We start from the raw sequence: 27462 nt of genomic DNA, 5'->3' as shown, positions 1-27462 counted from the left end.
TCTTGGTTACCAAATGGTGCCGAGCTGTCTCGTGGCAGCACACAGGTTACTAAAGTGCATAAAAAGCTTGAAGCGCAGTGCTGCAAAAATAGTGTATTTCTACCTGTGACTAACAAGTCACCAACTAACAGTAGTCTCTAGTAGCGGTGCACTATCATGTGTCTGTTCCCCTTGCATCGTTGACACCAGCAGGCACTTTGATTTCCATACCACTCAGTTCTTTGGTCAGGTACACTTGGCAGCCAAGTCTAGACCTGGAGGAAGAAGCAGGTTCTCTGATAAGGGCCAGTATACAGAAGTGCACATGACGACTGGATTGGTTCTGTGATTATGCAAATTCCAGTCTCACATTTTCATGCAATGCTGTAAGAGTTGCATTATAATTGGCTGCCTGGTTTTCAAGTACATTATTAAAGCCACCCCTTTACTTTCAAAGCCTTCACACCAGCTACAAATTTATACCCAACTGTCCATAAGCTTTGAGGAAAACTGTACATAAAAGAAAAGGTGATGCACAATAGCACCTACACCAGTCTCGCAATGCAAGGCTGTCTAAACACAAGCATGCAGCAAACCTTTGTTACTAGTTCAGCAACCTTGCTTCTTGCCTGACAAGCGATTTACGTGAACAGGTCACCACTTTATAAGGTTTCAGGATAACGCCAGGTTATGGGCACAAGATTAGAAAGATGTGGGTAAACTGGCATTTTTCTTTTTGAAAAATTTTTAGATTTCGGTTACATGCTTCAACAATCTATTTTCAGGTGCAAAAGATTAGGAAGCTTCTCCAACTAGAAGATTGCAAAAAAATTATAATCAAGGCATTGGAACTATGGGAGCTTAATTTTTCATTCATGCTTGACTGACAAGACTCAAAAGCACAGGTTTTGCCCAGACGGCAAGCTTCCCTGGTAAAAGCACTAGCTCTGACTGAGCTGGCACCAGCTCAATCTCCATTTTTATCAGTGCTCAGGCCACGCCTCCTGCATATTAGAGGCTGACAGATGAAAAGCTGTTCTCTGTGTTCGGGGCAGAGTCTCTCGGCAGCAAGGTTTGTTTGCTGTGCCCTAAAATCTTGCTTTGCACACTGTTGTGGAGGTGTGGTTCCACAAAGACTTAGAGGAGTTGGGCGTCCTTCCGATTCCGTAGTTGACTGCTCTGAGCACAACAGAAAGTTGGGAACATAGATGGAACTAAATCTCCTTTTTGAAACTCTGCACAGAAAGCAAACCTAGAGGAGCAAGCACATAAGGGTTGTCGGAGTAACCACCTACGCAGCTCAATTTTAGTTTTACACTCCAGAAAAGCATTCTGGCCAAATTTCATGCAAATTGATCATGTGGAATAGTAACAATCATGTTTAGAATGCACAAGCATTCTTTTACTTAATGTAACCTTACATCACATGCACAAAGCTTTGTAGAATGCAGATAGTAGAATTTACGGCACTTTTGTTCAGGTAAAATTTAGGAAGCCGCTTGTCGATGTTCTCAATAATGGTGGTTGAGATTTAAAACATTTTCTTGAAATAAAAGAATTCAATAATTACGATATTCCCCAATGCGATTTTGAGCGCAGCTCTATGCATGTTCTCATTTTGAGATGTTGGCTGGTGCAGACTGTCTTGTGGGGCACGTAAATGGAGAGAAGCGCGGCGCGACTGCCTTACTAATCTGAAGATTGCGAGAGCCAGCGCATGGGTGACATGTGGGCACTATCCACAGCAGCCGCCGCCAGCAGACCTCCCAGACGACACGTGCTACTGTGGAGCCATCTTGTAGCCATCGTCGCCGCACCAAGCGTTTACCATACCCCCCTCCGCTTTCCGCATCGTGGTTCCGCTGAGCCCTCCTTGCGTCTTTAATCTCCCACTGCCCTCTGCGCTCGTTTTCATCTTTCGCTATGCTGGTTTGCTCGGCTATGCACAGCTCTTAGGCGCCCATTACTGCCGCTCGCAGCAGTAATGGGCGCCTAAGAGCTGTGCTCTAAAATTTAACTTTTGTCTCATTTGCAATTTGTTTCTATAAGGGGCAATACAGGCTATTTTACAATGATCTCCTAGATCTGGTACAAAGCCCAAACTTTGCACAGGAGACCACACTGTTTTTATTTTATCTCCCAGGGGGCACAGAAAAATAATTATAACCTATTGAGAAACTAAAAACATATACGAAAATAAGAGATTAACTTCTATATTTAACATATATGTCATCCAGTAGATTCATTAAATCTCGTGGAAGCTACTCCCCTAAACATGATGCTGTCCTCTCCAGTTAATACACCTTTTCACTTCATTTGAGCGCATGGGAAAGCCCTGGTGAGAAACCATACATTGCTATAGAAGGAAAACTTGTTTACTTCGAACACCAAAGCATGCATGCCACTTCAGTTAATTTGATCTCTGCCAGCCCTACATTATGCGCATAGCAGTCAGTAAAAGCTTATAAAGAAGAGATTCTGCAGACACCGGTAGCGATTCCCTAGGCGTCTATGGTGACAATAGCAACCTGTCCTGCAGTGATGACGTCTTGCGCTGTGCCCTGGGTGATGTCGCTTTTGAGTATTTTGTCAGTGCTGACAAGTGTTGGAGGTCTGTGGTCCCCTAACTTGTAGAATTATTGTTATATACTGCATTGAAGTAGTCTGTCAATGACATCAGACTACTTCAAGCAATAAAAAAAAAGGAGAGAGAGAGAGAGAGAGATTTGAATGCATTTATTTTGCCGCCATTTGTTAATTAGAACTCTCGGAGTATTCAACAAAATGTTGCAGTCCCTCAAGGGTCGCAGTAACGGCAGTTGACTGCACTACTGGTAACTTGGGCAAATTCACTCCTCCGGTGCAGAATGAGGACTTGTACATTCAGCTGGTCCCTATCATACTCCAACTTGGGACTGCAATGATGCAAAGCTCACTCTAGATTGGTGCCAGAAAAAGTATGCCTGAGCTGAATGTTCAACGGCTCACCAGAGCAGTCGGAGGACAGAAGAGGGAACACATCAGAACTTCGGTTGTAAACAAACATGGCGGACAGGCAAGGTGCGCACATGATACCACCCCAACAGTAGAAGCTGCAGCAGTCGCGTGACCAGAACTTCATTAGCTCTCTTGGTCGCGCTTCCAAGGCGAAGGTGAGAGCACGTTAGAACGCTATATTTTTATCAGCCAAATGTAACGCACGCTGCCAGAGCTTTGGAAAATGACCGCGTCAGTGTACCATTAAATTGTCATCTCAAGGCCATAAGTTATGCAGCGATGAATTCATCACGCAATGTGTGTAGCATTGTCGAAAAAGTATTGCACCTCCTAGAACATAAGCAACTCTCATTCACAAGTAGGAGCCCCCAGAATGTTCTACACAGCTTCAGTCCCGTTTGTTTTCACAAGATGTAGCGAATTGCAAGCAGGCTTCATGGTATACAAGCACAATTTGCTATGGGATTCCAGTAGCAGTTGGTGCTTGAGAGGGGGATCAAATGACGGCTGCAAGTGTAATTACCCAACAGACCAGAATTTCCTTCTAGTATAGTGTAGTTGAGATTAAAAAGAACATAGCAGAGCATGGGCATAGGCCAGTTGGTTATTCATGATTTTGGGAAGTTACCGCAAGAGACGACAAGACGAATAAAGGGACAACACAAGCGGTGTTGTCCCTTTCTTATTCTTAAAGGTCTTACGGTTTCTTGTGGCAACTTCCCAAAATCATTAAAAAGAAATCCATATTCATTGCTCAAGCTTTGTGGTAGATTTTGGTTTTCCCTACTCCAGTTTCGCTGTCACACAAAAGAGAAAGGGCACTTAAATCAGAGAAAATGTACTTCCTGCTATGAACACAGGAACAGCATCTGCCGAGAAAGGTGTCAACAGCATTACGTTTCACACAATCCATAGGCAAGGTCCAGCATGTCCAGCTCCTCATCTGAAGGGTTCTCCTTGAGCCTCTCGAAGTCCTCACGTTTGAATATCAAGTGGCACGTGGAGCAGGCCAGTGTTCCTTCACAAGCACCTGTAAATGGACATTTAAATGCAGTGGTCGTGTACAGTTGAGAAACCGCATGCTGGCTTGGATTTTCTTGAGGTGCTCATAGTTGACCCCAGATAAAACTAACGCATTTGTTGAGCATATCTTTGCTACATTAGCAGTTCGTGATAATTGGGCTTGGCCTACAAGGTAACAAAGAACTGAACAAGGTGCAGAAGGGGACGCTTTACACCCAAAAATGGTGCACACCACGCTTATTTGTCGAATTTGTCGAGCTTCACTTAGGTTCTGACGACCCAATAATGCCACTCTGCAAGTTTGTCAAGCTCTTGATGGCTTCCTAGGTCAAGCCTCTTGCATACACAAGATGCTTGTGCAAGGCTATGAATATTAAGGCAATCAATATTAAGACCACTGGAGATTCATTTGAGGGATCAGTAGTTTCCTACTCTATACTGAAGCTTTCCATATGCGGAAGTCATACTCTATGCGGAAGTTGTTTAACCTGTTCAAAACTTCTCCAAGAGATGTTCTTGGAGATGTCTACGCTATAGTTACCTGCAGTTGACAAGGCCTGCATTGACTACCTGTGCTTTGTCCCACACTAGGTCTTTGTAGATGTTGAGCAGACGAAAATGCTAGCGTAGCAAAACAGATTATTATTTTTGCAGGCTTCCCATAAGCGAAACAAATGTAATTGGCTTTAGTAAGCATTACCTTGCCATTGATGTGAACATTCAATGTCACGGCACTCGCAAAACGTTAGAAGAGGGCGTCATGTGGCCTGACGTTAACCACCTCCTAAGTTTGCAGTGGCAGTTCTTGCTTATTGTAGCCCTTCCCTTTCTCGTTCAAAATGGCTGAGATCCTTAACTTTGCTACGAGCTGTATAGCTATAACAAAGCTAAGTGTTTGTGTGGCATAACTATGATGGCAGTGCATCCACAAGCCTTAAACTAAAAAGAAAGGCTAGAGATAAAAGTGAAGTACTGTGCTGATTGGCTTCGTCATGTTGGATGTGCTGTGCAGTTGTCTGCCTTGCCTAGGCTCACCGAGAGCATGACCACACTGTGGTTCATTCCGTTTGTTGTAACTGGGCAGGCTGTGATAAGTTGGCTTGAGTGTACCAAAATGTCATTAAAGGGGCACCAAAACAATTTCTGAATATGGAAAATGCTGCTGAACTTGTGGGCCAAATATTATTGCATTGCATGCAGCAGGGAACTTGCACTCTCGCATTAAAAACAGTGAGAAATCGCTTGTTCTCGCTTCCACAATGTTATCACGCAGCACTATTGGCCTCGAGCTCCACCACTGGAAAAGCTGGCGCCACCGTCGGCGTGACGTGCTAGGAGGGATCACGTGGACATAGCGGCCTCGTCAGCTGCATCGGGCGCGCTAAAGGGAGCTGAAAACAAGTTTAAATTCCCTCGAACGCTGCGGTCCTCATTTAGTGGCGAAATTTTCCCGCTTCGAGTGTCTCCTTTACAACGCTTGAAAGCATTACAATAGGTAGTGGCTGCCTTTGAAGGCGCGCAACATGGTAGGCTACTGCTCGGTGCCGCAGGGCCGGACGCACGTAACGGAGGCCGGTGTCAGCCTTATTCACACGTAGCCGCAGGACAAGAAGCTGCGTGAAGCTTGGCTCGGGAAACATAAAACCGGCAAACAGTCATCGGCTGCAACTCGGGTATGCAGCAAGCACAGACGCGAGGAAGATTTCTGCTACGGCGCCCGGTCTGCTATGTTCTGAAAACGCGCACTGAGACGCTCGCCCGAGTCCGCTGCCCGACTAATGTCATGACGGTTTGGTGTATGAACTTGGCGATGCTATAGATACTGGCAAGTTCAGTGGAGTCGAAAGGCAGCGGTAAGAAGCACATTTAAAAAAGAAAGCATGGCATATGGTCATGTTTGTGTTATGAATTAATGCACTGGATTACAAAAAAGGAGCAGAGGGAAATTGCACGCTGAGAGCACCGATAAACATGCAGTGCGACGCAACTCGAGAAATAGTATTGAAAGGTCAAAGAATTTAGAAGAAAAAAAAGATTGAATTGTCGCGACGGCACATCACAGTCCCCGTAGGCGTCGAAGTCTGTACAATGAAATTATTTTTGAACACCTCTGATAGCGCCCACGCAACAATGGTTGCTTGTATACTGTCAAATGCTCCTATTCTGGGGCCTAAAGCTCATGGCACGGTGCGAAAACGCACGCGCGGAGAAAGCGAAACAGTGCGCGGACAAGCATGCAGACGCGCACTCGGTCGCTGCGAATCTGCGCGATCGCTGCATTGAGGCTCCGTTCTATTACACTCCATTTAGTTATACAAACACTATAAGAACATATTTCGCATAGTTTTCTCTCAGCGTTTACCTACCTTTCACGCAAGAAGCCGGTTCGGGAGACTCCATCGCGGTGACCGCGCGCAGTGGCGTTCACTGTACGTATTCGGTAAAGAGATAGCGTCTGTAAACGATTGTGTGCTTTCAGTTTGCCCAAGATTATTATTGAGACAGTAAGAAACTTCTCTCGTTTCGAAAGTACTTACAGAAATATCCGGGAGAGCTCGCGCGTGGTGTTTTCAGTGAGCGCTGACAGCAAAACCTATGAGGAGCGCGCCACGTGATCCCTCATACTACGCCAGCGAGGCGCTTCCGATAGATGGCGACTCCGTAACTCCTCGCCGCCAATAGCAAGCTGGTAGACCTGCCAATAGCTATTGGCTCATTTCGTGACCACGAGAACATTCTCAGTAATATAATAATCACTGATTTTGAGTTTAATAAATGAAACATATATATGCCTGTGATCTCAAAGAGAAAATTCATTTCATCTTGGCACTTCTAGTTCTTCTGCATAGTTCTTCTAGTTCTAGGCACTTCTGCATAGCTGCCTCTGCTGTGCAGGGCCTCTGAGGTAGCAGCGGCATGCTGTGGAGCATAGTTTACCGTGACCACTACAGGGTGCCACAACGAACCTTCTTGCTATTGGGGCACTCTAACTTTTGAGTGGGGGTTTGCCCCTCGTCTTCTCCTTAGTGCAGCTTCCTGCGCGCAAGTGGAGACGCGTGTCAGTGCGATAGCTCCACATATACTTGAAGTATTCGAAAAATTTTTGTGGCATGAGACTTTTGAAATGACGTCCTTTAATAGTGAGGCCATTCTACAATTAGTTAGAAAAATGTTTCAGGGCCCCTTTAATACAGACTCAACATAAAATGGTCATAGAGAAATAAAATTTTAAAATGAATAACACATTTTGCTAAATTTAACATGCACAAAAACGCGAAATTTGATTAACAATACAAGGAATGCAAGAGCAACGAGGGAAGTTTGGACAAAAATAGACGCAAGGTAGGGAAAAAATTCGGCTGCAATCCATGCTGTGAAAATGGTTGGCCAGCGAAGCTGCAATATCACCTGATCTGACTGAGCAATGCACTACATGAAATGATTGACAGCAAAACAATTATCTAGCCTGAGCACGACGCTGTTGTTCATATTGACGTTGCTGTTCCCGTTGCTGCTCATCATATTCGCGCTGCTCTTTGTGGCCTTCCCATAGCGCTATCACAACGCAAATGAAATCATTTGCTAGGCGAGTTCTTCTTTTACGTGTGAAAGTGTAGTGGCGTCACTCCTTGCATCATATGCTACAGTTTCCACCTCCTGGAAACTGCAGCTTATGCAACCGTAATCTTTACTGGAAAATGGATGCGGCGAATGCCACATGCTTCGCATTGTTCGAACATGCCCTATCATCTCGCATGTGGTTTTGACACTAGAAACAAATACTGGGATGGGTCTTGCATACATAATTCCAATGGCAATAGGCACTTTTCACTTCAATTTGTGGAATGGCCTTCTGTTGTTCAGAGTCAGCTTCGCTGTAAGAAGTTTTGAGATACAAGATACCAGCATGTTAATTGTAGCTGATACAGCACTCACTATTTGTATTAATTTGTATAGAATCTGTATCTTATTACAGCATATTTGTTGGGGCCACTGTAAAATTATGAGAGCTGGCTTGCTAATTTCTGAACTCTTGCCAAGTGACACTGTTTCTTTTTAACTTTCCATGCTAATAACAGGGGAAACACAGGGAAGGCGGGAGATGGAAATTCAAGATGAGCAAAATGAGAACAAAGTAAACAGGGCAGCCAACGTTTCAACAAGTGGACTTGTCTTTCTCACAGCGACTTGAAAAAGACAAGTCCACTTTTCGAAACGTTGGCTCCCGCTTTGACCTTATTCTCATTTTTCTCATCATGCTAATAACAGTGGCTTATAGGAGCAGCTTGTTGGGCAAATTGGTACATTATTGCATGGTAGAATGTTGCCGTAACTATTTTTTTTTCACATTCTATGTCATTATTCCGCAATAGTCTATGGGGCTTGCAGTACTCGCACGAGGTTAATAGAGATACACTGTGCAGCAAGGTGGTACCCTTATACAGTCGAATGCTTCTAGAGTGAAATGGCCTTGCGGAACCAGCAAGCTCACTTAAGAGCACAGGTGTTTTATTTGTACGTCCCTTCACTTGATCTACTCCATCGCTTCTAACTCCTCCACTTCATCTCTTAAGCTGTACCCCACTACTCACTCATGTCTAAAACCAGTGACGTGCCAGAAGAAAAGTTTGCCACAGGTGGGATTCCCCTGCGGAGAAGTGCGCATGGTCACTTAAGAGGTGGTCAGATGGAAATGTTGATAATGGGAGCCGGTTTGAACCTTGTGATAGCATCTGTTTCTTCACACCCATTGTGCAGGATTGCAAAATGGTGTTCAGAACATTTCATGACAGGAAAAGGACCGTCGTAGCAGGGCTGAAGAGAACGATGAGGCATGTCAACATGGACAAAAACGTGTGAGGATGCTTGCAGGTTTACATGTGAGGATGCTTGCAGGTTTGAGGGCAGGAAAGTGTTGTGGTTGTTCGTATGAGCAGAGGTTGGCAATAGAAGCAAGTAGTGCATTAAAATGCGTAGACGCTGGACAGAAGAAGATGAATCCAAAACATTTGGTGTAGATACGGGGTTGACAAGGCCACCGGGCAAATGGAGGGTGCAGCCGTAAACCGTCTCAGCTACAGAGCAGGCGAGTTCTGGTCAGAGTGTTTACCGAAGGCCGAGCAGCACGATGGGAAGGTGCAATACCCAATCCTCTGCATGAGGCTGGGTGGCAAGTGCAGCTTTCAAGTGTTGATGTAGCCTCTCGACGATGCCATTAGATGCAGGATGGTAAGCAGTCGTGTGAATGCATGCACAACACAGAAGGGATGTTGCAGACATTAAAAGTGCCAACTCAAACTGTCTGCTTCAAGCAGTGGTTACTGTTGATGGCACACTAAGACGCTAATCCAGGTAGACAGAAATGTGTGAGCAACTGTCTCCGCTGTTATGTCAGGCATTGGAGCTGCTTCAGACCACCATGTGTACCTATCAATACATGTAAGCAAATACTTATAACCACAACATGGTGGCAAAGGGCCAATAATGTCCAAATGAATGGTGTTGAAACGTGCATCGGGGACAGGGAATTTTCCCAATGGAGGCTTGGCACTGCCGTATCGGCGCCGCCGCTATCAGTGCGTGATCGACGAAAGACAGGAGACGACTGTAGTCCAAAACGCCAGCAAGGGGAAAAAGCCTCGTCTTTATTTCTACAGCCGTTTAACTAGAACCAGCGTGACGTCAGTGACACGTGGTTCCATACATGCGTCAGGTGCAATGACTCGGCGCGCGCCCTGCGGGAGCGTACTTTCAGCCGCAGAGAATACATTCCAGCACATCCCCCCTTTTGCAAAATGAAAGTGGTTTTCGCGCATGACATTTAGCACACCCGCACATGAACAAAAAGCAAGAACCCTCAGTGGTAATCTACAACGAACAAAATCTTATTCATCAATTCCGTATCGAACTGGTCGCTTAACCACTCTACCAGACTTGGTCAGTCACTGAAGCAGAAGGTACGAAAGTTGAAGTCATAGCCCCCGATGCTAAAGGTAACGAATCTGTTAAGGTAGCGGGTGACTCCCTGTTCGTAAAAACCAATTCGGATGAATCACTTTCGTTTGGAAACTCGTAGCTGCCTCCTGCCTTCCTCTGTTCTGGCAAGTGGTTGAGCATTCGTCGGTTACGCCGCAGCGTACTCCCATCCTGGGTGCGTATTATGTAGGACCGCGGTGTAGCGGCTGTGGCTAGCACCGTTGCTCTGGTCTTCATGTCCGTTACCCAAACGGAATCACCAGCTTTTAGTTTGTTCAATTCTCGGGTTCTGTGGCGCCTGTTGTAGTACCGTGCTTGTAGGTTCTTGTTGGCACTGTCTTTGGCCGCAAGATTACATAGCGGTGGCTGCACTGGACCACGCAGCTGCGGCGCCATTGGAACTCTTGTCCTAAGACGCCGGCCCATGAGGATTTCAGCCGGACTAGGGCCAAGAATGCCTGGGGTTGCCCTGTAGGCAAGCAGAGCCAGGTACAGGTCCTTAGATTTAAGGATCAGGCGCTTAATTGTTTGCACCATACGTTCAATTTCCCCATTAGCCTGAGGGTACCTAGGGCTAGTAGTGACGTGACCAAAGCCATAATCGTGTGCAAACTTATCAAACTCTGTACAAGAAAATTGTGGTCCATTGTCTGTCACTACGGTCTCCGGGATGCCATGGTGTGCAAAAATGCTTTTTAGCCTTTCTATCACTGCCCTAGTTTTTGTTGAGGGAAGGAGGGCTACTTCCGGATACCGTGACAGGTAGTCGACCACGACAAGATAATGACAGTTGTTAATAAAGCACAAGTTGACCCCAACTCGATCCCACGCGAAACTTGGCGTTGGGGTTGAAATCAATGGCTCCGAGTTCTGGTTGACAAAGCGCGCACAAGTAACACATTCTTTCACTTGCCGCGCAAGTTGTTCGCCGATGCCTGGCCACCAGGCCAATTCCTTTGCCAAAGCTCTAGTTCTCGCGATTCCCTGATGTCCATCATGTAGCTTTTTTAGTACTTCCTTTCTTAGGCACTGAGGTACCACCAGTCTGGTCCCTTTTAGCAGCATGCCATTGCATTCGGCAATTAGTGCTATTTCTCGCCAGTACAGAACTAAGTAGCAAGGAAGCTTTGGTTTTTTTGGCCAGCCTTGGCGACAAGGCTTGACAAACTTCGTTAGTCTTTTGCACATCGCATATTCTGTTAACAAAATTGTCACCCATTTGAAGCCCTTGCGCACATGCTTTGACGAAAGACGACACTTCTGAGACAGTCAGTTCACCGGCTAGTTTATCTTCTTTCGTCGGTGCTCTTGAAAGAGCGTCCGCCGTTATCAAGCTTTTACCGGGAACGTACACAATATTAAAGTGATACCGCATCAGCCGCATTCTGAAACGAGAACCCTTGGCGGCAACACATCAATAGGCATTTTACCAAGCAACGAAACAAGAGGTTTGTGGTCTGTTTCAAGCATCACCTCAATACCTCTTATGTATTCGTCGAATCTATCGGCAGCCCATGTTAACGCTAGTGCCTCCTTTTCCACTTGCGCATAGCGCTGCTCAGTTTTCGTCAGTGACCTTGAAGCAAACGCTATCGGCCGGCGCTCGCCATTGCGTTGTTTCTGGAAAAGGACGGCACCGAGACCGTAAGACGAGGCGTCCGCCGAAAGAATCGTGTGAAGGCGTGGATCGTACAAAGCCATGCACTTTGCTGAGCAGATAAAAGATTTCAAGCTTTAAAAAGCCGTGTTCTGAGCAGGGCCCCAAGCCCAGTCGGTCTCTTTCTGCAAAAGCTCCTGTAGCGGGGCAGTGGTTTGCGCCAAGTTCGGCAAAAAACGGCCTAGGTGGTTGGCCATGCCCAGAACACTGCGTAATTGCGATATATCAGAGGGTGCTTTCAGCTCTTTAATGGCTCCGAGTTCGGCCGGATCCGGTTGTATGCCTTCCTCGCTGAGTAAATGGCCCAGAAAGCTTATGCTTCGAACACCGAACACACACTTTGCTTTGTTTAAGGTTACGTTAGACTGGGCCAGTTTTGCTAAGACGTTCGATAGTCTAGAGGCACGTTGCACTTTGCTGTCGCCAAAAATGAGAATATCGTCCATCAGGTTTACGACGCCAGGAAAGCCTGCCAGGATTTCAGACATTCTTCTTTGAAAATACTCTGGAGCTGATGTAATCCCGAATGGCAACCTAGTGAAACAGTACCGCCCAAACGGTGTAATGAACGTGGTCAGCACTTCTGAGGCCTTGCTGAGTCGCACCTGATGGAAGCCGGAATTCGCGTCTAATTTGGAAAACCATTTTGCACCGGCAAGAGAGCCCAGTGCTTGGTAGACAGTATGCAATGTGTATCTTTCTCTTAAGACAAACTTGTTCAATTGCATAAGGTCTACGCAGATCCTTACATCTACCGAGTGCTTTTGTACAGGTACAATGCCGGCACACCACTCTGTTGGCTCTTCGACTTTACGAATGACGCCCATTTGTTCCATCTTCTCGAGTTCTCGTTTTACAGGCTCCTGAAGCGGTATAGGAATCCTGCGTGGTGCGCTTATTGCAAATGGAACAGCATTTGGTTTAAGCCTTATTGTATACTCCCCGGGCATAGTACCCAATTTGTTGAAAACCTGAGGGCACAAAACTTCGTAGTTGGGTTCCTTGTGAGCCGCAGAGTCAACGAACTTTATGACTCCCAACGCTTCGAGAGCCGGCAAACCCAGCAGTACATGGCGCAAAGGACTGACCACATAACACGTTTGGCGCGAAGTTTCTCCCCTCCAAAATATATCCGCCTGAAACTTGCCCAGAACATTTAAGCGGTCACTGCTAGTGCCCGTCAAGACCTTGTCGGCCTTTTCCAAGCTCGTGGGAAGTCCCAGAAATGATGCTGCAATTACGGACACTTCTGCGCCTGAGTTGACCTTTGCAAAAACAGGCACGGAGTTAAGTAATACCTGAACCTAACGCGCTTTGGCGCGAGGCGCCTCGACCGCGCCCAAAAAAACCTCCCCACTGTCCTTTTGTACAGACGACACTTGTACCTTTCGCTGGTAACCTGGAGAAGTCCCTTTGAGGCACGCCTTGCCAAAGTGTCCCTTTAAGCCGCAGTTGAAGCACCTCTGGCCTCTCGCTGGGCAGGCTGTCCTTGGGTGCGAGTTACCTCCGCAGAAGATGCATGGTCCCTCGGAACGAGCTGATGTCGGACGGTTTTCTTGCTGCGTTGCGGTTCCCTGCGGTAGCCCACTGCGTCGACATTGACGTCCTCACATGGCTTGCACGGTGTGTATTCGTGGGCTTCGTTGCAGTTTCGAAGTTCTTCTTGCTGCTGCTGAACGGTCTCTTTTAGGCGGGCCCTCGCAAGAGCTGTTGCGAGAGACAGCTTGGGATCCATTTGGAGCGACTTGGAAAGTTTTTCATCCCGCAGGCCCACGACGAACCGGTCCCTGATGAGGCGCTGCTTGAATTCTCCGAAGTCGCATTTGTCCGCGAAGACGTGTAGAGCAGTCATAAACTGGTCAATTGACTCGCCAGGCATCTGGTGCCGCTTGTGAAAGCAAGCGCTCTCATAGACAATGTTGCTCTCCTTGATGAAGTAATTGTCGAACTTCTTTTTGACCAGCTCTAATTTCTTCGAATCTTCTGCAGAAAGATTCAAGGTGGCGAAGATGTCCCTTGCTTGTCGACCCATGGTATAAAGCAGAGTGCGTACTTGTGCCTCTTCCGGGCGCTCATTCAGGCCCGACGCATAGCGATAGTTGTCGAAGTGCAGTATCCATGCCAGCCACTCTGAGGTAGTGTCGAAGTCCAGCGGTGGCGGCTGCTGAAGACCCGGCGGCGATGCAGTGGCCATTGCAGCCTCCCTTTCTGACGACGTCTCAAGGCCCTTTTCAATTGCTGTTAAAAGTGGGTGGATCGCATCACTTCTGACACCATGGCTGGCGTTTCACTTCTTTCACTTCTTTCCTTCTTGCTGGCGTTTTGGACTACAGTCGTCTCCTGTCTTTCGTCGATCACGCACTGACAGCAGCGGCGCCGATATGACAGGCACGTTGATATGTTGACACGTTAAACAAGTGCAAACCCAGTCGCATATATCAGCGCATATGCGCAGCCAAACATAATGTTCGGTGATAAGCTATTGCACGTATGCCTGGATGGCAGATGGAGTGCAGTGTACTACAGGAATGTAAAAACCGAAACAAGTGGTTTTTGGTCGGTAACAGTGCTGAGCAGTATCGAAGATACATGTAGCTTAAATACCTTTTGCATATCTTGAATCTGTATCATGATACGCCTGGCAAGAAGTGTATCAGTATGTGTATTTCCGATACACAAGATAATGTATCATGTATCTTAATATACAAGACACTGCTATCGCAACATCACCGTGCAAAAATATTAACGTTGGCTGTGCTTAACTTTTCAGGCTGATATGCTGCCACTACGCCACTAGAATAAAACTAAAGGCAGCGACAGTCTTTTATCTTTCTGAGGAGCACTCCAGCGGTGGCGGCTGCTGAAGACCCGGCGGCGATGCAGTGGCCATTGCAGCCTCCCTTTCTGACGACGTCTCGAGGCCCTTTTCAATTGCTGTTAAAAGTGGGTGGATCGCATCACTTCTGACACCATGGCTGGCGTTTCACTTCTTTCACTTCTTTCCTTCTTGCTGGCGTTTTGGACTACAGTCGTCTCCTGTCTTTCGTCGATCACGCACTGACAGCAGCGGCGCCGATATGACAGGCACGTTGATATGTTGACACGTTAAACAAGTGCAAACCCAGTCGCATATATCAGCGCATATGCGCAGCCAAACATAATGTTCGGTGATAAGCTATTGCACGTATGCCTGGATGGCAGATGGAGTGCAGTGTACTACAGGAATGTAAAAACCGAAACAAGTGGTTTTTGGTCGGTAACAGTGCTGAGCAGTATCGAAGATACATGTAGCTTAAATACCTTTTGCATATCTTGAATCTGTATCATGATACGCCTGGCAAGAAGTGTATCAGTATGTGTATTTCCGATACACAAGATAATGTATCATGTATCTTAATATACAAGACACTGCTATCGCAACATCACCGTGCAAAAATATTAACGTTGGCTGTGCTTAACTTTTCAGGCTGATATGCTGCCACTACGCCACTAGAATAAAACTAAAGGCAGCGACAGTCTTTTATCTTTCTGAGGAGCACTCCAGCGATGGCAGGCTATGAGGCCTGCGCATCCCTATTGGTGGAGCAGAGTCACATGGTGCCGCTTGTGCTGTCTTGACAAAAGCAAGTGCGCGAACGTTTGCGCACAGCCTTTCGTTTTCTTTATTTTTGTATTTCACGAACAAGTTTGCACAGTGGTATTTGTGCCATTGTGCAGAGGCTTCTTATTGACGTTCTTGTAATTATATGGTGACCCGCTAACTGGTCAACAAGCAGAGCAGTCTCTCCCATCAATTACAAATACCAGAAACAAAATCTGCTGAGTGCACAGCACATAAACAGCTTTCATGTCAAACAGCTAAAGCAACCCCAACAAATTGTTTCGGAATGAATATATTATACTTTAGTCAAGAAAGACAAAAAAATCTGTGATACTAACAGACATTTCATTCAAACGAAACAAGGTTGGTCGGAGTTAAGAAATTTCCAAGAAACATTTTTGTGTATATGTGCTCTGCTACATTATATAGATCTATGATAAGAAATCCGCGAATGTATCGAAGTATTTCAACATACAAATGGAAAGTATCGTATCACGTACTATAACTGTGGTAGTATATTGTATCTGTACCTGAAATACTTGCTCAAGTTTCTTGCATCGTAGCATGATACGATTACAAAGTATCTTGGCCCAGCCCTGGTTGGTAAGAATTATATATTGTTGCCCTTCAAGGAAGTACCTGAAATGCCTCACTGTGAGGTAGGCCGCAAGGAGCTCCAGTCCGAAAGTACTGTATTGACGCTCAGTGTCACGTAACTTGCGGGAAAAGAAGGAGATGGGCACCCATGCACTATTAATCGACTGACGAAGAGCAGCTCCCATGGCTTCTGAAGAAGCATCCACCATAGCTAGAAAGAGTGGTCTGTGAATGGTGATGCAAGAGGGCGGCTTGTGCAAGTTCGGTCTTAACGGCGGCGAAAGCTTGATCAACGACTGTGTCACAAGGAAGTGCAGTAGACTAAGTTTTCGAAATGAAAAAGAGTGCTTCAAGAGGCTGCACCAACTTACAACATGCAGGGATGAAATGGCAATGAAAATTGGCGAGTCCGAGAAAACGTTGCAAGCTACGTGTGGACCTTGGTGGCGGGTAGACGATGATGGCCTGAACCTTGTCAGGCAGCGGAGTGATGCCATGATTGGTGATGTGATGTCTGAGAGAATGAATCTCCGGAACCCCAAACTGACATTTGCCAACATTGGTGATGAGATCGTAATCACAAAGTCGAGTGAAAAGTTGACGTAGATGTGCTTTATGGATTTCAGCATTGCTGCTGGCAACGAGATCATCTATGCAGGCAAAACAAAATGGCAAGCCTCTGATGACTTCATCTGCAAAATGCTGAAATGTTTGAGCTGTGTTGCGCAAACCGAAAGGCATGCATAAATACTCAGAAAGGCCAAATGGGGTGGTTATAGCAGTTTTTGGAATGTTGGCTGGCTCAACGGGGATCTGGTGATAAGCTTTCACTAGATAGATTTTCAAATATATATTGTTGTGCCGGTTAAAAAGGCAGTCCAATCCTGTATATTGGGTAGCAGGTATCGGTCGAGAACAGTGACCGCATTCAAAGCACAATAATCACCACAGAGCCGCCCAGTAATTGTTCTTCTTAGGCACCATGTGTAGTGCTGATGACCACGAGCTTGACGACAGACGAATGATATTTAGTTGCAACATATGGGGGGGCTCGAATTCATTGCGGGCAACTCAAAGTTTATCAGGACCGAATAGGCGAGGGCGGCAGTGAACGGGCAGGCCTGAAGTAACAATACAATGGGTTACAGTGTCGTTAGGGGTTTTATCCATCGGAGACTGTGCAGTAATCTCTGGAAACTCGTTGAGTAGAGCTGCATGTGGCGAGGTAGGCAGTTTGATGAAAGTAGGGTTGAGAGCAGTAGCATGTGACAGAAAACCATTGACTGACAGACCCGTGATGTTATCCACCAGGCGACAGCAGCTCATGTCCACGAGCAGATGAAATGGCTCAAGAAATCAGCCCCTAAGATGGCATGGTGGACGTCTGCTATCCAAAATAGCCATGGCAACCTTCTCTTATGACCGAAATCGAGGGTAAAAGACTTCTGTTCGTAAGTTGCAATGACAAGAGTTGATAGCTTGTGGGGGAGTTGACTTTGCACGGAGATGTTGGTCAGCTTTGGACGCAGGAATTGTGCTGACCTCCGCACCAGTGTCTCCCAACAAATGCAGTCCGTGGTTCAGTCGGTTATATGGAAAAGCTGGCTTGATGTATGGTCATGATCGCCCGCCACTGTTGTTGATGACCAGCCTGAGCGTTCCCCGTGTGCCACAAACAGGGGACACACATTGACGAGCTGCGGCGCAACAATGGCAGTGGTAGTAGCACAGGCCCTGTGAGAAAAAACTGCGCTCAGGTTGTTGAAACGGCTGTTGCATAAAAGGTGGCAGAAGAGGCTGATGAGTTAAATAGGGTCAGTCATTGAAGTTGCAAGTGTTGCACAATTCCTAGCGCAAGTCGGCAACTTGAGATGCGAGCTCTTTAACTGTTTCCCAAAGGGAATCTGCTTCAGAAAGTGGAGAGCTACGAACAGCATTTATGACTGCTGGAGTGACGTCTATCATATTGTTAGCCAGTTCGGCGAGTTCCAACAAGGGCTTATGCTTAGCTGGGACGAGAGCCATGTGTAAGTTGAACAACTAGCGTAATATGGCCATGTCTAACGAGTCCAGTTGGTCACAAATGAGGTACTGCAGGTGATGTACATAGAAATTGAGTTGGACGTCGGTCGCTGAACTCTTCGTTGTTCAGGAGCTGCTGAATATGCCGATGCGCGGGCGGGATGAGATGGCGAAGAAGAGCCTTTTTGATTGTCGTATATGGCGTTTCCTGATGTGGCTGGATGAAGACGTCATGTATTTTGGCGATGGTCTTCAAGCTTCAAGTAGAAGTTCATATTTCCAAAACTCCGACATGACATAATGACTGCAGAACTTGTTCTCAACTTGTATGAACCATAATGTGGGATCGGCGAGCCATAGCTGTATTAGTGTAATCGCAGCTGTACCTCCTGTAAAACCTGTAGAAGGTACCTGACCAATGGCAGAGGTAGTAGGAGCGGAGTTGAGGTCTTCTGGAGTCCGGGTTTGATCCACTGAAGGTTGGGTTCGTAGTCTGGGTCACCAGTAACCATGGAACCACCAAGCACAGTTAAGAGCACAGGGGCCTTATTTTCACGACCCTTCACTTGATCTACTCAATTGTTTCTAACTCCTCTTCCTCATCTCTTAAGTCGTACCCCACTACTCGCTCATGTTTAAAACCAATGACGCGTCAGAATAAGAAGAAAAGTTTGCCACAACGTGTATAACAAACGATTGATTACGTCCTGTTGAATTCCCATCTTTCCAGGGGCATAGCCGGGGGGGCGGGGGGGGGGAGGGCTTATGGGGCTTCAGCACCCCCCCCCTTGAAATTTTTTTGAGCTGTCATGCACCGCCAACTACCACCACCCCCCCTCGGCGCAGGAAATCATGCTCGATTTCGCCTAGAATGTCATTTTCACGCTCGAAAAGAGATTTTAGCGCAAAACATTGTGCAATTGGGCTGGATTTCGCGGCAACGCCAATGCACCAGAAGTCACATATCGTAACGCCCAAGGAGCTCCATCCGAGCACAAAGTTTCAAAGGCGTTTTAATGGCGAGCGGGCTTGTCGCGGCATCTCGCGCAGGCCGCGGAATCTAGGGAGCGCTTCGATTACAATTCTGAAACTTTATGGGCATAAAGTTCTTGTAAGCTTTTGATGCGAAAGGTGCATTGGCATTTCCAAAGTTGTGCTTTAGGTTCTAAATTCCGGAACTTTGGGGATTTCATGTTGTTATAAACATTTCACACCAAAGATGAATTGAGTTTTCTAAAAAAGTCATACGTCAGACCTTACAATGAGACAAAGCAAGTCAACACACTGTCAGACAAGTTTGCAAAGTACGCAGCAAGGTCCTATGAGTCCAAGCGTTGTGGTGGTTCATCTGTGCCGTCATGTCAAAGAAAAGAATATCAATATTCTTTTCAAATGCGCCAAAGCATCGATGTCAAGACACTAAAGACAGCAAAGGTAACTACATTGTTATTCATTTTTCGACTTTGACTTTTATTCGCGAGTACACATTGAGCCTCTTGTTCTCGCTAGCCGCGGGCTCCCAGAGCCAGCCAGAGCGCAGGCGTTTTTCTCCGTGTTGCTACGACCGCCGTGTGGTGCACTTTGGGGTGCGTTCGTTTGTCCGACCGAGCGGATTTTTGCCTAGCAGAGTTTTGGACGCTTTCTTGCTCGCAGACAAGTAAAAAAAACAATTACTGGTCACTCGCCGCCATCACTGTGGGGACTCGATGGATTGCGACACGTTCGCTTGAGCGCAATCTATCCGGAAAGTCTTGTCTCACCAGTGTAGGATGCCCAGGAGTATGCGTATGGTAATTCTCTGTGGGCCAAGCGTTCTACGCTTTCTTCGATATTCCTTTGGTAGCCACATGAGGTGCCCAAAGTAGACAGTCAATTGCGGCCAATCTACTTTCCTTTGCGTTTCTTCATTTCGGTGCTCCCGCCCCATAACAGAAAAAAAAAAAAACATTGTTGCGGTGCAGTGAATTGCCGCATGGTGAAAGTTCGATTTCGTTATTTCTTTTGCGGAGGGTAAAGGGCCACGGGACGCTTCAGTAGCTGGATGCTCTTACTATATTACTGTGATAGCAGTTATATAGACACTCCAGGTGCATTCCTGCCGTCTCCTTCATGTTCCGTATGAAGTCCAAGGGCGATAAGATCGCGACCGCGCTCCGCATGCTGTATGTGCGAGCGAAAAGGGGCCCAAAGGCGGCATGGGTGAGCCAACGATGGTGGCTCAGTATTGTGTGTGCAAGAGAGAAAATCGGGGATGAAGCGTGCCGCCTTCCGTCGCGCAAGCTACACCAGGGGGTGTGGAGTGATAGGGGGCTGTGATCTGTGAATCTGTGGTTGCGCAACATGTTTATTGGCCTTGTCTGACGCATCATATATAGTGACTTTTTCTTAGATATGGAGATTTTTTGGAGACTTATACATATATTTTAATATCTTGTTTCAAGGTTCTGTGTATACTCCGAACCTCGAAGTGTCACTGCAAACAAAGTTCACTGCGCATATATATATATATATGCGCAGTGAACTTTGTTTGCCGTGACACTTCTTTGTCCTAGCTGTATCTTCGCATTTTTGTATTGCATTGTATCTTGGTATTTCTAATGCGAAGGCGTGTCAAATGAAAGTGAACCCCCCCCCCCCCCCCCGCGCAATAATGGCTCGGTTCATTATCTACGAGGCATGCGCGTGGCACAGAGGCATATCCGATTTACAAAATTGACACGCAGGTGTGAGGATCAAGGTTCTTTAATGCTCTCATACACTGGGTTTAACATGGTTGCATGACATAATGGACACTCCAAAAGTTGAACAGCGGGGTGTTGTGAGGTTTCTGACAAATGAAGATGTTTCCCAAAAAAGAAATTCGTCGTCGTATGCCTGTCGCGTATGCTGAACATTGCATTTCATTGGCCACTGTAAAGCATTAGAGCATAACGATCAAAAAAGGACGTGAAAGTTGCAAAGACAATCCAAGACTGGGACAAAGCCACCGTTCAATCACCCCCAACACAGTTGCAAAGGCTGATTAGACAAGAACAGAGGATAAGCATAGATGAATTGGCAGGGCATGTGAATATGAATCACGATTCGGGTCTCACCATACACTCTAAAACAAAATTACACCCTTTGGGTGGTATCTTGCCACAAAACAATAAACGCCATCTGTCTTGTCCGCATTTCCTTTCTTTAACGCTGCGAGCCCGGTACTTCACAGTAACGAACGGCAGGCGCATTATTAGAGACCTTTAGCGTGTCTGCTATTCCTGCAAACCGAGGCGGTTTGGGCGGATTAGCGGATGGTCGGGGGCGTAAACGTGAGCGGCCAGATTGGTGGTTCCAGCTGGTGGCGCAAAGCTCAACCACCCGAACACAGAGCCAATTACTATATTCTTCTTAGCTGGGGTGTAAGTTTTCGACAGCGGCTTAATTGTGAACACAATTATGCCGAAAATTTGCACCAGCAGCGAAGCAGAATAAAGTGGGTTACTGCAATTCTAGCTCTGTGTTTGTCTGATTGAGCTCTACAACACCAGGCGGCTGCACCGCTCCGGCCGCTCACGTTTACGCCCCCCGACCATCCGGTAATCCGCCCAAACCACCCCGGTTTGCCGGAATAGCGGACACGCTAAACCATGACATAGCATTCCCGATGGGAAAGTAGCGGGCGCGGCGTTTTCAAGAAAGGAAACGCAAGAAAGGCAGATGACAATTATTGTTCTGTGGTAGATATACACCCCAAAGGGTGCACCTTTGTCTAAGAGTGTAATTCATGAATATCTCGGCTATCGGCTCTTGTGTGCGCAATGGATGGCAGAGATTTCGAACCACCGCCAGAAGACGGAGAGGTTCGGCGAGGCCTTGACTCATCTAATCCGGTATCACGATGAGCGTGACGACTTTTTGTCTGCTATTGTCACCAGGCACGAATCATGTTGCCACTACTACGAGCCTGAAGCACGACGGCAAAGCTTACAGTGCAAACATTTGAATTCACCACCCCCAAGGAAAGGAAAAGCCGTCATTGCTGCCGGAAAGGTGTTGTTGACTTTTTTTTTTTTCATCGTCAGGGGCCATTATTGATCGAATTTGCTAAACCTGAAGAGACTATCAATCGTTTCCGATATTGTGAAACGTCGCATCGGCTGCGTGTCGCAATCAAGAACAACCAACGTGGAAAATTGAGGAATGGGGTCATTTTGTTCCACGACAATGGCCATCCCCACGCCGCTGGTGTGGTGAATACAAAACTGGCAAAGTTCAAGTGGGAAACGCAGCAACATCTGCCATGCCGCCCAGACCTGCTGCCTTGCAACTTCCACATTTTGGAGCATTCGAAAAAACGGCTCAAGGGAACCATATTCGTGTCGGACAATGACGTGAAAGAGTCAGTCGCAGACTTTCTGAAGCAGCAACCCAAGGGACTTTATGAGACAGGAAATTACGCGACTCGTTAGTCAGTGGGACATATGTCTATATGCTCATGGAGACTATTTAAACAAAAGGTACTCGTTCGTCATATATTCGCATTGACTCACTTTCATTTGACTCGCCCTCGTATATTTTGCAGAACTCCTGCTTTTTATAGTGCTCTCCGTTGCGACTATAATTTCGGAGCCATTACAATACACGACCGGTGACAGCTGCTCCTGCGCAATACATTCTGACAAAGGACAGCGCCATTGAGATTTTTCCCTGATCGTTGCATACGCACAAAAATGTAAACAAGGTTCTTGAATGACAGAGAGAGCTCTCTCTCTCTTTCTCTCTCTCTGTCATTCAAGAACCTTGTTTACATTTGAGAAAGGCAAAGAGGCTAACAAAGTTTTATTAAAATATTTGTCCTTAACTTGTTCATTTCATGGTCTTTACATTTTTCATATCAGCGGCATGCGCTGCTTTGCTGGTTTCAAACTGATATAGTTCTAAAGTTCGTGTGATATTAGCTTTACTTATTAAATATACAGAAAACATGAAAGCATTGATATAAATTATTTCGGGCGCAATTTTTGATACATACGTGTATATTCTCTTATGAAAAAATACATATTTAACTTGTCTTGACAGTGTGTAGCATTCAAGAATTTGTTTGCAGCAGCTTTGGCAATGGCAACGCACTTATTATTAATGTTTACTGTATTTGATCGCTGGACAATTTCTATAAGGAGTAGGCCGAGCTGCAAATTGAGCCCCCCCCGAACGAAATTTCTGGCTACACCACTGCATCTTTCATATTTATTGTGGACACCTCTACACCAACTACTACTACAATCAGCCCTGACGGCTGATTTGCTGCTTTACAATGAACTCTACATAGTCGTGTCGCCACTGCCCTCCACAGACATCACTAAAGTGCGCTCTGCACAAGTGCTAACTACAGCATTAGCGATGCACTTGACCAGCGTGCGAATATTGGAACTAGTCATGCTGCACTGCTGTAAGAATCGCTAGACTCGTACGGTACATTACATAAGCAGCGTACAATGTTGTAATGTAGCATAGGATGTGATGGCTGACGAATACATTGTCATTGATGACGACGTGATAGCATAATTGTAACTAATGACCGATGATGTCTACAATGCTACCCAACGCGAAAAGGACACGATTGTCAAGGAAAGCAACAGTAGTAAAAATCTTGTAAACAAACCCAGAATTCTGAAGGCAAGAGAGACAATAGAGGCGTTCAATGACATGCAGCTTTACTTGGCATAGTTCCTGCATTTTTCCACAGAGCACATTGTAAACCTAGGTGCAATAAGGTTAGCTGCAGTTGCACAATCTGCCAGACAATGTGCACACAAAAAATTTCGACTTACTCACCAAGTCTCTCTTGCATTCATGTTACTGAAAGTTTTCTTTTGTTGTTTAACGTGCTTAGCCTATGGGAGCTTTGTGGGAGCGGTACAGTGCACAACCTTCACAACAAAGTGACCTGCATAATGAAGAGTTTTGGAGGTCCCATGCACTTTATTATAAAGGTGTTTATAGTTGGTAGGAGAGACTGCTCTCAAGCATACCTGCTAGCTATTCTGCATTGGAACGTGTTGTGAGGGGGTGACAATCGCAGACTAAATATGGGTGGTACAAAAGACAGGCTGCACCAATAATGGCATTGACATTTTTACAACGAAATGTTTTCCGCATGCCTAGTAATCTTTGGCATAGCAAAATTCAGTGCCTGCAAAAAAAAAATTTTAACTAAAAATCCATTTAGTAGTAGCTAATAGCAGCTGGAGCCAGCTCGTAACCTGTGTGATCGACATGCAGTGTCTGGCACATTAAATGTTACTTCAAATCTTTCAAAGCTCAACTTTTTCATGTGCACTATTATAATGCAGTGGATTGCAGTTTCCCATCTTAAGATGAAGTAAGCAGCATTTAACAAAAACACCATTATGCACACAGAATTTGTCGACTGTCCACATCAGGTTACCAGAACAGCGAATCACGAGAAGCAGGTGTATGCCTAAATGAATGATGAAGGCAGTTCTCCAAGCAATCACAATGAAGCACAAAGCTTATTTTAGCACAAAGTTGGGAAAAAGAAACAAGAGAGCAAACAGTTGGGAAAATTTCAAAAGGTGTTGTGTTCAGGACACCTCATAAAAATAGCTGTTAAAACAGGCCTTCGGTAGATATGAGAGAAGAATGATGCAAGAACCACATTTAAAACAAATACACATTTTTTGTGTGTCTAGGTCGAATGCAGTGGCGTTTTCCCAAGTTCGTTTATGTACCTTTGTAATCTGCGTTCATAGTGCACAGTGAATAGGTTTATCTACAATTAGACGAAGCACTTTCGATCATGATCGATCCCAAATGGGATCAAATTACTCGGACTGTTATTGGCTCTTATATGCAAGCTGAGTAAGGGAGGCAATCATGGTCAAGAAACTCGATCCCAGCTGCACTCAATCACGATTGAAAGTGTCATGTGTGACCAGGGACACGTGCATTGTGAAGGAGTCTCAAGTCCGGACCCCGGCTAGCTAGCCCTAGCCTGTCCTGCACTTGACTGATACACTCTAGCTTCACTTCAACCCCTTCCTTCATGGCAATGTTGGTGTTGCTGTTTGGTGCATGGGCTTAAGTGACACAAGCCCCACCTCCTCCTCTCCACTTCATTTTTTGCTGTGTGGGGCATTTGCAGTGGTGGCATTGCGCATTCCACACTTGATGTTGCTAGGACGGTGTGTCACGTCATGGCGTATGTGCTTGTTAGCTTGATTCTCTGGCTGGGAGCTGCGCTGCCTCGAGAGGGAGGGCACACAGTGTTTAGTTTCAAATGTCAGCTGGCTTGGTGGCGCACAGCACTGTAATGTACTTTTCAGACACAATGGTCAGTGCCTAAAGTATGCACTGCTCTTGCCAGTTTAAAGTGGCCGTACCTAGTGAGGGGCCCTTAAACGAAGCTTAAAGGTCAACTAGCTGTGCACACTGCCAGTGATGGTATTGTAGAACACTTTTTGCTTTCATGTGGTCCTTGCCAGGCAAAGAAATTTATGCCGGCTGTCATTAACTATACTCAGCTGTCCTGTCGAAATTTTTGTCAATTATCTAGAAGAGATCACTGATCACTTTATTTGGCGACTTCACTTGCCTTACTATGGTGCTCCTTTGCATTCTTATGAGAGGGTGTGACATCAGTGCGGCAACTCCATCGCAGTGGCCGAGATTTGATCCCGCGACCTCATGCTTAGCACCGCAACACCATAGATATAGCCAAGCCACCACGGCGGATGTGGATTTTGCAAAAGGAGTATTTTGTGTGTTAAGGTACATGCAATACTATAATCGAGAGAAAAAAAGCGTTTCTTTACAACCACTGCCGGTCCAGAAGGCGGTACCAGAGTCTTTTGAACTTGGCAAGTTTTGATAATGTTTTGATAATGAAAAAAATACTTTGAAATCATGAATGAAGTACCGGTGCTGTTTCAGTATGAAATTAAGAAAGTGGAAATCTTGCTTCACTTTCTGTTTTAGTAGTCAAGCTCCATCATAGCCGTGAAATTAACAAAAATTTAGTTTCTAAATACATGTTATCAGTCTTAACTGATTCAGGGTTCCCACTACAATGTCCCTTTCGCATAGCATGTAAGAGCCCTGAACAGTAAGTAGCTTGCACATGAATTCTGAGACGTCACTAGTTAGGCAAGTCTCCGCCACACAGGGTGAGAAGTGGCACTGATGTATGCATGAGTGATGCATGCATCACTTTGGATTAGCATCTTTTTCAAGCAGCCATGAATACATCTGGCGGCCAGTATTCCCTCTGTCACAATAGTTTGTGCTAGAGCTGCACGACTATTTTGAAACATTCAAATAAAGCGTTTAGTTGGCCAAGCCATGTACAAACTTGATAAACCAGACCTTTCTTATCTCGAAATTCTCTTGTTTGTCATATATATATATATATATATATATATATATATATATATATATATATATATATATATATATATTACGCGGTAGCTCTAGAATATTTACGCATCATAAGCTGGCGCATCGGATTGGCGCGCTGCTTCGCCGTGCTGGTCATTCGTTAGCACCGCGATCCTTAGTATTCTGGTGTGTGATCATTCTGGAAACGGCAAAATTTTACTTAAGCGTGCCCCCCCAAAAAATTGCTACGCCTGCGAGTGTGCAAATCATCAAATCGATGCTTCACACGACTGCGTACCGGCCGCCAAAACGGCGGTGGAAGCTTGACTCACCGAAACCATCGAAATCAAGGTGGTTGTTGATAATGACATCCAAGAGACTGTCGCCTACTTTCCCTACTGCGCTGACTTTTTCGCCGCTTTCCCGGACAAAGGTTACGTCAAAACTGTAATGCAGAGAAGAAAGAAGAAAAACAACAGAGCCTGCTACATTCAACCGATCAAACTTTTCGAAATGTCCCTGCTCTAAACAGGTAGAGCCAAGATAGAGAAGCGTATTGAGCTTGTTTACTCAATTATCGCCCTTTGATGTTACTGAACCTTGCCTTGGCTTTATCAGCCCCTTCAAACGATCTTCCTTGGACAAGACAAATCATCCGCTACGCTAATGAAGTACGGCCACAGAGTTGTAGTAATAGAGAGCGTGAAGCAAACGGAACCTGCGTAGAGAAATGACATGGTAATGAGTAGAAATAGTGGCTTACGTTTCTTTTCTCCTGACGGGAAACGTGGTAGTAATGCACCGGTTTGATGCGAGCGCCGTTGTGCCATGCAGACTCATTAAGCATGAGATTTTGCTATGGTGCTTCGTGCCCCATGTGACGGTGAACTTTGCAAGTCCTAACCGAAGGAAGTGCGACATGACTCTTTCCACAGTAATCGGCAGGTTTTCCAGACACATGCAGAAGGATACGGGTGATTGAAGGACGGTGCGAGGTGCGTGTGAGATTAGAAAGCAGCATCAGTATCGTATATAGGATGAAAATAACCAAAAAAATAATACTAGCCGAAACAGAATAATTATTTGCACATAATGGCTTAATGACATTAGCTGTAGTATTATCATACCCCGGGCCCTTCTTTTTTACAAAATGTTAATTTGTTTTTTTTTAATAAACAGCTTAGTTATTCACATCTTGTGCATGCGATACTAAATCGACTGTAATTTTGAG

The 27462-nt window shown here is 45.8% G+C and overlaps 1 protein-coding gene across 1 annotated transcript; it reads right to left on the bottom strand.

The window, feature by feature from the left end:
• Positions 1-73: 73 nt before the first annotated feature.
• Fdx2 (Adrenodoxin-like protein 2, mitochondrial Ferredoxin 2) lies at positions 74-27335 on the bottom strand. Its single transcript, XM_075697248.1, has 4 exons — positions 26995-27335; positions 26564-26676; positions 3874-4006; positions 74-254 (listed from the first exon to the last, which is right to left on the bottom strand). Exons 1-4 carry the CDS (start codon positions 27189-27191, stop codon positions 155-157), a joined length of 543 nt encoding a protein of 180 aa, XP_075553363.1. The 5' UTR covers positions 27192-27335; the 3' UTR covers positions 74-154.
• Positions 27336-27462: the final 127 nt, after the last annotated feature.

Source organism: Dermacentor variabilis, chromosome 6 (genome assembly GCF_050947875.1).
Source record: "Dermacentor variabilis isolate Ectoservices chromosome 6, ASM5094787v1, whole genome shotgun sequence".
NCBI classification, from domain to species: domain Eukaryota; kingdom Metazoa; phylum Arthropoda; class Arachnida; order Ixodida; family Ixodidae; genus Dermacentor; species Dermacentor variabilis.
This window is presented reverse-complemented; position numbering and strand designations above follow the sequence as displayed.